Raw genomic sequence first — 10,000 nt, 5'->3', positions numbered from 1 at the left:
ATGTTTTTATGGGCACAGCTCACTCTATATGTTTACGATAGGATAACACTGGACGTGACTCCGTCGCTGCTTGGTTACGTGTGTTTTAGACAATAATTGTGACGTTTTTTGTCGTAAACACATGTAGCACAAGTAATGTGAGAAAGACGTCATCTCGAAGACATTTACATTTTCTCTCTGCGTTAATTAAGCCCTTTGAGACTGTGATCAAGGTACATACAAGTACAATTGTATTGAATTGAATTGAACTGAAAATTGAGTGTTCTTCTTTTCTTGCGTTGTTTTCCTCTGCGTCACAGCTCCGCCTACTTTTACGACAACGCCCCCTCAATATGTGGAGGCCAAGGAGGGGGGCAACACCCAGCTCAGCTGCACCGCCTTGGGAAACCCTAAACCAATGATAAGCTGGCTGAGGGAGGGGGAGGAGCTTGTCACCAGCTCTAAGTATTCGGTAAGTAGCGCGAAGAAAATGAGCCGAAGGAAACCGCGTAAATGTTTCAACTTCGTCGAGGTCCACAGAGACACGGGTATCGGTGCTGACGTTACTTAGAAGTAATGCCTCTTCTGAAACTGGGTCAGTGCTCGTTGGGGCATTGCTTTCTGCGGGTAAAGATTTAGCCGGTGTGTTCGAACAGTGACTCAGATCCGAAGGCCACGATCCTTATGTAATTCATCGGTACATCTCGATTTTTTAATGGAGGTTTTTCCAAGACGTGACGATGAGAATTATTGAATCTAATTATTTAATGTGTACCCACAACATTGCAGGAGTTGGTTTTACTGGTGTATTACTGGTTTATAAGCCCTGCTACTGGCCAGCTGGCAGCTACTGGCCAGCTGGCATGGGCTTCAGACTAGGACCGCACAGGGCTTTGCGTTAACCACGAAATCCACAATTTAGCTTTTAAAATTTTCATTTCCAAAACATACTTTATGTTCTCCAACATTCGCGGATCTCCATTTTGTTCCCCCGGTGCCTCGTCCTCCTCCTCCTCATCTCCAACATCACAGAACCCAACTCCCCTTCATCCTAAGTTTGCTCTTCCGCGGCAGCCTCGTATTAACTCGAGCGCCGCGCTAAATGATCGGACATCATCCCCTAATGCATTATTAATATTTCCCCGCTGCATTAATATTCTATTACTCCAAATACGAATGTTCTTCTTGAAAGAGAGAAAAACCCGTCAACGCGTCCCGTGCCTCGACTCACTAGCGTCACGGCGGGACTCTGAGGCAGCATTAGCGGTGCGGGCTACACCCGTCTCGGTCGCCTCTCCTCCCCTTCCCCGTCCCGGGGCTCATCGCTGGGACCCGATGTGCTGGGGGGGCGGGGGAGTGAGGGAGGGCCACGCCGGGGACCGGCTCAAAGGGTGCGCGTGTGTGTGTGTGAGGACTTGTTGTTCAGGAGCGTCGCCGCGGTGTCTGGGCGTTGGGTGTGTTTGCTCGTCTGCATGAACGCTTTCCCTGGAGATGCGGCAGAGAAAAGCAGGAATGTGAGCAGGCAGCAGAGAGAGAAGAGAGAGTGAGAGAGGGAGAGGGAGAGAGAGAGAGGGAGAGAGGGAGGTAGGGAGAGAGAGAGAGGGAGAGGGAGGGAGAGAGAGAGAGGGAGAGAGGGCGGTAGGGAGAGAGAGAGACAGAGAGAGGGAGAGAGAGGGAGAGAGAGGGAGGGGGAGAGAGAGAGAGGGAGAGAGAGAGGTAGGGAGAGAGAGAGACAGATAGAGGGGGAAAGGAAGAATGACAGAGAGAGAGAGAGAGAGAGAGAGAGAGGGAGAGGGAGAGAGAGGGAGAGGGAGGGGGAGAGAGAGAAAGGGAGAGAGGGAGGTAGGGAGAGAGAGAGAGACAGAGAGAGGGAGAGGGAGAGAGAGGGAGAGAGAGAGAGAGGGAGAGAGAGAGAGAGAGAGGGAGGGAGAGAGAGGGAGGGAGGGAGAGAGAGAGAGGGAGAGAGAGAGAGACAGATAGAGGGGGAAAAGGAAGAGAGAGAGAGAGTGAGAGAGATAGAGAGAGAGAGATAGAGGGAGAGGGAGAGAGGGGAGCAGGATTCCTTATTGTTACTGCAGTTCGCCTCCTCGCGCTCTATGAGATCTGAGTGTGTTTAGGTGCTGCATTGGGGCCCATGTGACACACTACTCTTCTACCACTTTGCCTGCTAACGCGCCTCGTCTCTCCTGCACACCCAACACGGCCTCTCTGCGGCGGCGGGGGGGTGGGGCTGAGGGAGGGAGGACAGGTGACCACGCAGGCGTCTGTCCCGCGGGTCAACGGCCGTCGTGGCGGTGGCAGAGGCTGTTTGAAACGCGGCCATGTGCTCGCGTCTGACTCGTTGGAGGGACAGGCGGCGGAGTCTGGACGCCGCCTCAGTCACAGCCCTCCCCGCCCGTCCCTGTGTGCTCGGCCACAGCTGGGTGTGACTTGAATGGAGGGCGTCGTGCGGCCCGGTGCATAATGGATGAGGCTCCCACTATCTGCGATTGGTTAATGCATGTTCCTTAAGCACTTATTGGTTCTCGGTGGCGGCGGCGGCGGCGGCGCCTGTAGACCTGGTTGGACACGGAGGAGTGAGACGTTTCCAAGGTTACCACGTGGAGAAAGATTGGATCCCAGTCAAACTAATTAAAGTTGTAATATATTAAAGAGCGCTCATTTCGGTCTCCCTGCACTCCCACACACACACAGACACACGGAGTGCACACACACACACACACACACACACACACTCACACACATGGAGTGCGCACACACACACACATACACACACACATATTCATATATTTTATGGATATCATCTTAATAATAGCATATGTATTCATGCTGCGATGGTACTTCTTTGTGTCCTTTATATCGGGTATAACAGGGTTCAGTGGGAAACAAGTTAAACATTTAAAATAATATGGTTTAATGTCATTTAAACCATCTATTTTCATAACATTCAGATGTTAATGTTAAGGTTTAATAATTAAACACTCAGACCAGCAGAATTACCGCATTCAAAATGTTGCACAACACTCCATAATAATCAACACTTCCATGCTTCATGTTTTGAGCTCCGGAATGTGAGGTTTTCACTTCATCACCTGCATCATCAGTTCTACAGTGTGTGGTTCTACGGCGTGTGGTTCTACAGCGTGTGGTTCTACGGCGTGTGGTTGTATGGCGTGTGGTTCTACGGCATGTGGTTCTACGGCGTGTGGTTCTACAGCGTGTGGTTCTACAGCGTGTGGTTCTACAGTGTGGTTCTACGGCGTGTGGTTCTACAGCGTGTGATTCTACAGCGTGTGGTTCTACAACGTGTGGTTCTATAGTGTGTGGTTCTATAGCGTGTGGTTCTATAGCGTGTGGTTCTATAGCGTGTGGTTCTACAACGTGTGGTTCTACAGCGTGTGGTTCTAAAACGTGTGGTTCTATAGCGTGTGGTTCTACAACGTGTGGTTCTATAGCGTGTGGTTCTACAACGTGTGGTTCTACAGCGTGTGGTTCTATAGCGTGTGGTTCTATAGCGTGTGGTTCTATAGCGTGTGGTTCTACAACGTGTGGTTCTACAGCGTGTGGTTCTATAGCATGTGGTTCTATAGCGTGTGGTTCTATAGCGTGTGGTTCTACAACGTGTGGTTCTATAGTGTGTGGTTCTACAACGTGTGGTTCTATAGCGTGTGGTTCTATAGCGTGTGGTTCTATAGCGTGTGGTTCTATAGCGTGTGGTTCTACAACGTGTGGTTCTACAGTGTGTGGTTCTATAGCGTGTGGTTCTATAGCGTGTGGTTCTATAGCGTGTGGTACTGCAACGTGTTGTTCTACAGTGTGTGGTTCTATAGCGTGTGGTTGTACAGCGTGTGGTTCTACAGCGTGTGGTTCTATGGCGTGTGGTTCTACAGCGTGTGGTTCTACAGCGTGTGGTTCTATAGCGTGTGGTTCTACAGCGTGTGGTTCTATAGCGTGTGTAGTATCGGCTCCAAATATCGGCGCAAGGACATCGGTATCGGCGTATCGGCCATCGGCTAAGGCTGATGAAAAAAATAATCTGTATCGGTATCGGCCCTAAAAAAAAATCCATATCGGGCGTTCCCTAGTTCTGACAGCGTGGGGTTCTGACAGCGTTGGTGTCTGACAGCGTGGGGTTCTGACAGCGTTGGGTTCTGACAGCGTGGGGTTCTGACAGCGTGGGGTTCTGACAGCGTGGGGTTCTGACAGCGTGGGGTTCTGACAGCGTGTGTTCTGGCGCCCCCCTCAGGTCCACGACGGCAGCGTGACGGTCCTGGCCATCACCAGGGACGACCGCGGGGCCTACACCTGCCGCGCCCACAGTGACCAGGGAGAGGTGCTGCACACCACGCGCCTGCTGGTCCAAGGTAATGCACGCACACACGCACGCACGCACGCACGTAGGCACACAGACTCACACACGCACGCACGCACTCACGCACACACACAGGCACACACGCGCACGCATGCACACCCGCGCAGTCCCTCACGCAGAACCACACGTACACACAAGCACATGTACATTCAGGTACATTCACGCACATTCACACACACGCACACGTTCATGCACACATGCATACGTACACATACACACACACACGCACGCACACATGCACACAGCCAGGCTGCAGATCCCTGTCCTTTAGAAGCAGCTAGGGGGTGATGGAATTCTGCTCAGTGGTGCCCGGGTAGACCCACTGCGGACACTGGGACTTCAACCCACAACCTTTTGGCTGGGACTGGAACCCCCTCACCACTACCGTGTCCTGTGAGGGAGGTGTCGTTACATATATGGTGTCCATCACCGGTTGGTCGCTTACCATCAGTGTATTGATGGTGATTCAGGGTTTTTTTCACATACTGTGTCATGTTAAGCTTAAGAAAGAACAAAGCACTTAGGACTGCTGGGACTGGAATGGGCTGTAGAGGCATTCTGGGAGTTATGGGGCGGCATTTTGTGTATCACAGGTCTGTGTCAGTAAATAGACTTGACCTGGGCCGGGTGGATGTACTCATGTCTGTTTCGCTGTGAATGCATATATGTATGAACGTATGTGTGTGTGTGTGTGTGTGTGTGTGTGTATGTGTGTGTGTGAGTGCCTCTACGCGTAAATGTGTGCGTGCGTGTTCGTGTGTGCCTGTGCGTGTGTCTGCGTCTATACACGCGTGCATATCTGTGTTTGTCTGTGTGTGTGTGTGTGTGTGTGTGAGAGTGTGTTTTGTGTGTGTCTATCTGTGCGTGTCTTCACGCGTGTGCGTGGACGCAACAGGGCTTGTCTGTGTGGACATCTCTTCCTACCTCCACTCCATTAACTGGGCTCTCTGCTGGACATAGATCGGATGGATCGCTGATAGCAGCCCCTAAATTCCCCCCTCTCCCCCCCTCCCCCTTCGTCCTCGTCCTCCATTGAGACAGCTCTGGACCAGTGAACACTGTGTATTCCAACATGCCCTGATTCATTTCTAATGGAAACGTTGCCGTGATGAGGATTTAATTAAGTTCGAACGAAATTGGCGAAATTAGATGAAAAAAAAGAGTAAAAAAAAAAGAGAGGAAATCGCCTGACATTTATGTTTATAAACAACGTGAGAGGATCCTCTATTTTTCTCCTCATCCAGTGCATGAACAAGCATGCAGAATCGCACACACACACACATGCACACAATCACGCACACACACACACACACACAGACACACACAGACACACACACACTCTAACGCACACACCTACACACCTACACACACACACACACACACATATACACAACCCACCCCGCCACACATACACTCAATCTCCCATCCGAGAGAGCGACTAGCTAACGGGGAGTCTCTCTTGCTATGTGCACCGTAAGTTCTAACAACGATTTAAAACCCTGCGGTAGGACCTTCCCCAGAACCACACGAGTGACACCTGGATATGTATATCGAGTTTCACCTTCCTCCCCCCCGCCCACCGCGGAGTGCTCTCTGTATCGGGTGAGGCTCCACCGTGGTGGAGCCTCACCCGATACAGACAGCACTCCGCGGTGGGTGGGGGAGCCTTCGGTAGGCCGGGGGCCGGGGTCTGGAACCCACAGTCATACACCGACCCGGTTCACCCCAGGCCTACACCCGTCATGGACGCTTCTGCTCCTTCTGCTGTCCAGAAGTCAAGAGGCTACGTCCACGCAGGAGATCGCTCTGTCTCTTTAGGAATGCAGGGATGCCGGCTCCGCCCGCCAACGGGGTTAGAGAGATGCTAGCGGAGGGTCGTCCACGGTGTTTCACAAAGGCTCGGGTGAATGGGTGTTGTAATTATGGCATTGTGCGCGTGTGTATGCGTGTGTGCGTGCGTGTGTGCGTCTGTGCCTGTGCGTCTGTGCCTGTGTGTGTGTTTGTGTCTGTGTGTCTGTCTGTGTGTGTGTGTGTCTCGGTGTGCGTGTCAGTGTGCGTGTGCCTTGTTTTAATTACGAGGCCAACGTTCTCTGAGTGGGGAGCTGAAGTGAAGGGGGCAAGGTTGTTCTAGCAGTTAAGGTGTTGATCGAGTCCTGCTCAGAAGGTTGTGGGTTCAAACCCCGACGTCTGCGTATTCTACCCCTCGAGGAAGACAACCCTCTGCTCCTTAATGGTGTATTATAATACAAAAACTATGTTTATGTAATAATAAAATAATATTTGATGTGGATAAAAGTGTCTGACACTGGTTCTACTAGTTTGGTCTGAAACTAGTCGATGTAGAGAGAGTCTATTTCTCCCAGTGGCCGGTCACTGAACTGTTCGTGTTCCCTCTCTCTACAGGCCCTCCGTACATCGTCTCGCCGCCAGAGAACATCACTGTAAACATTTCCCAGAATGCCCTGTTCACGTGCCAGGCGGAGGCGTATCCCGGCAACCTGACCTACACCTGGTTCTGGGAGGAAGACAACGTCTATTTCAAGAAGTAAGGTCTCCCGTTGTACTGGCTGTTGAGCAGTACTTTGTCTGATCAGTAGGGCTGCTCGATTATGGGAAAAATCATAATCACGACTATTTCGGTCAGTATTGAAATCACGATCAATCAAACGATTATTTTGGAGTTTAAAAACATGATGTAATTATGAAGCATGTCTCTCCCAGAAAACACTTTGTAACTGTGGACTTTGAAATTTTGCCTTAAAAATATGCACAAAATGGTCAAAAAGAAAATGTTCCAATCTAAAAGGATATACAGATATGTATCCAGCTGTTCTGCCCTTTCTATAAAATTAAATAAATAAATAAATAAATGAAAACTCGATTACATTAGTTTTGCGATCGTTTGACGCTAAAATCGAAATCGCGATCAAAATTCGATTAATCGCCCAGCCTTACCGAGCAGGGTATGACTCGAGGCGGACTCTCAATAGGGGGGGTCACTCGGAGTTAAAGAGGGCCCCCACACCTCCAGACTTAAACCAACGGCCAACTGCCTCCATCCGACCACTCCGTTGCCTCTCGTCTGATCCGTTCGGCGGAAAAGTTGCATTAAGACGCACAGCGAAGACTACTGCCAACGACACAGTAGCCGTTGTACGTTCTGCGCCTGCGCGAGATGCAATAAGTCTCCTTAACATCGGGTGTCGATGTAAACTCCCTCAGACCGGGACCAGAGAGCGTCTGCGTGGTTCCAAAAGCTTCCAACACCGCTCAACACACAACAAACAGATTTGCTCCAGAACTCGTCGCCCCAAACGTTTCAGATGGCCAACGGTTGGGCCGGTGTATTCAACGCGTAAAACTAAGACCTCTGGTTCCTGGAGGCGTTCCGGATGATTCCCTGGACTCTGCTCTAGTTTTATCTGAATGGGACATGGCTGCCATGTGTTTTTCTGTGTGTGTGTGTGTGTGTTTCTGTGTGTGTGTGTGTGTATGTGTGAGTTTGTGTATAAGTAAGTGTATGTTTAAGTGTGTGTGCTTGTGTGTGTGTGTTTGTGTATACGTGCTTCTGTGTGTCTGTGTGCACGTGTGTGTGTGTACATGTGTGTGCAAGTGTGTGTGTCTGTGTGTGTGTGTACGTGTGTGTGTGTGTGTGTGTGTGTGTGTGTGTGTATAGGTCCATATGTGTGTATCGCCAGCCTGTCCAGAGATGGTGAGAGTGGAGCCCAGCGGGTGCTATCATGTGTGTGCGTCTGTGTGTGTGTGTGTGTGTGTGTGTGTGTGTGGTCAGCGGGCAGCGAGCCAGTCATATTACCGCGCTCGGATGGCCGCGTCACGTGACTCCGGTACCCCCCTGTCACGTGACTCTGTGTCCCCGTGCCGCGCACCGGCGCCAGGCCGCCGCCACGATGTGAAGTGCAGCCAGCAGCCCTGCGGGCCTTTCTGGGGCAGGTCTTCTGAGGACAGCAGCCTTTCAGAGGCCCGAGTGCCGGATACAGGAGCAGCGTTGCCAGATTGGGCCCGATTTCCCGCCCCCAATCTGGCAACCGCCAGAAAATGGGCCCAATCTGGCAACGCTGCCCAGGAGCGAGACGCAGGAGCACCGATGCACGCATGCACACATACGTACACATGTATACACGTGTACGCACACATATATACGTATGCGCACGTGTACACACACACACACACACACACACACACACACACACACACACACACGCACGCGCACGCGCACACACACACACATATACACACACACACACACACACACATATACCCACACACACACTCTCACTTACAGACACCCACACACACACACACCCACACACAAACTCTCACACTTACAGACACACACACACACACACACATATACCCACGTGCACAAACACACACACATATACAGACACACACACACACACACACGCATACACAGACGGGGAGGGAGGGACACGAGGGCCGACAGGGACCGGGCAGAAAAGCATTCAGCTCGGGAACAGAGGCAGAGCGGAGCCAACACCGGGGGCCCGCCACGAAGAGAGGGGCAGGGGGCCGCAGAGTCTGGCGCTCGGGGGGGTATCTAAAATTACAACGTGACGCCACGACTCTATTCAATTAGAAAACAGTGAGGTGTCGGAAATTCGGTGTTTTGTTTAAACGTCGAATGCCATTACCCGGTCAATACGGAGCTGGCCCCGGCGTCCTGCTCTCACGCGGCGCCCCGGGCGGTGTCGTCTTACGGAGACGTGTGTGTCCCGGCGGCGGCGGTCCGGCCCCTCACAGAGAGGCGATCGTGGGCCCGGGCTGATGGTCACTTGTACGTGCCGTGCCGTCGTCTGTCGGTGCTTCCTCCGCCCCGACTCGGTCTGACTCTCTGCTGCGCTCTGACGGCACGTCCTGTTACTGAACCTTCCGGCTCGTGACCGGAAGGTCGCTGGTTCGATCCCCCGGCTCCTCCTAGCTAGAGTGTCGAGGTGTCCCTGAGCGAGGCGCCTCACCCTGACTGCTCCTGACCAGCTGGCTGTCGCCCTGCGTGGCTGACATTGCCGTCGGTGTGTGAATGTGTACATGAATGGGTGAATGTCAGGCAATATTGTAAAGCGCTTTGAGTGGCCGATGGTTAAAAAAACGCTGTATAAACGCAGTCCGTTTACCATTCATCTCCTCCTCACATTGTTCCCCCCCGACACACGACGCGTTCCTCTGACACTGGCGTTGGCCCTGACGGCCGTGGTGTCCGTGTGTGTGTGTGTGTGTGTGTGTGTTTGTTTCCCAGCGACCTGAAGCTGAGGGTGAGGATCCTGATCGATGGCACCCTCATCATCTTCCGGGTGAAGCCGGAAGACGCCGGGAAGTACACATGCAGCCCGAGCAACAGCCTGGGAATCTCGCCCTCCGCATCAGCACACCTGACTGTTCAGTGTGAGTGTTGCCCCGGCAACCGCCGCCGTGCGGGGGAGGGGGGAGGGTGGGGGAGTCGGGAGGGGCGGAGAGAGGGACAGAGGGAGGGAGACGGTACAGTGAGCTCTGGAAGGAGGGAGGGAGGGGAGCAGCAGTATGGAGTCTGCTGCGGGCGTTTTCCCAGCATCCTCCGCCATCGCCGCGGAAACGCACCGCCCTAACCTTCCCGGATCTCAAGGTCACATGACC

The 10,000-nt window shown here is 52.5% G+C and overlaps 1 protein-coding gene across 1 annotated transcript in view; it reads left to right on the top strand.

The window, feature by feature from the left end:
- igsf9ba (immunoglobulin superfamily, member 9Ba) overlaps positions 1–10,000 on the top strand; it is a gene marked incomplete at both ends in the record, with an annotated part of 54,215 nt that overhangs the window by 27,717 nt on the left and 16,498 nt on the right. The window contains 4 exons of the mRNA XM_079733693.1: positions 300–451; positions 4,226–4,343; positions 6,755–6,896; positions 9,627–9,772. Coding sequence (XP_079589819.1) covers positions 300–451; positions 4,226–4,343; positions 6,755–6,896; positions 9,627–9,772 — 558 coding nt within the window. The remainder of the gene's footprint in view (positions 1–299; positions 452–4,225; positions 4,344–6,754; positions 6,897–9,626; positions 9,773–10,000) is intronic.

Source organism: Pollachius pollachius (assembly GCF_949987615.1).
Source record: "Pollachius pollachius genome assembly, chromosome: 3".
In the NCBI taxonomy this organism is placed as follows: domain Eukaryota; kingdom Metazoa; phylum Chordata; class Actinopteri; order Gadiformes; family Gadidae; genus Pollachius; species Pollachius pollachius.
The sequence above is the reverse complement of the archived record's forward strand: the minus strand, read 5'-3'. Positions and strand labels throughout refer to the sequence as shown.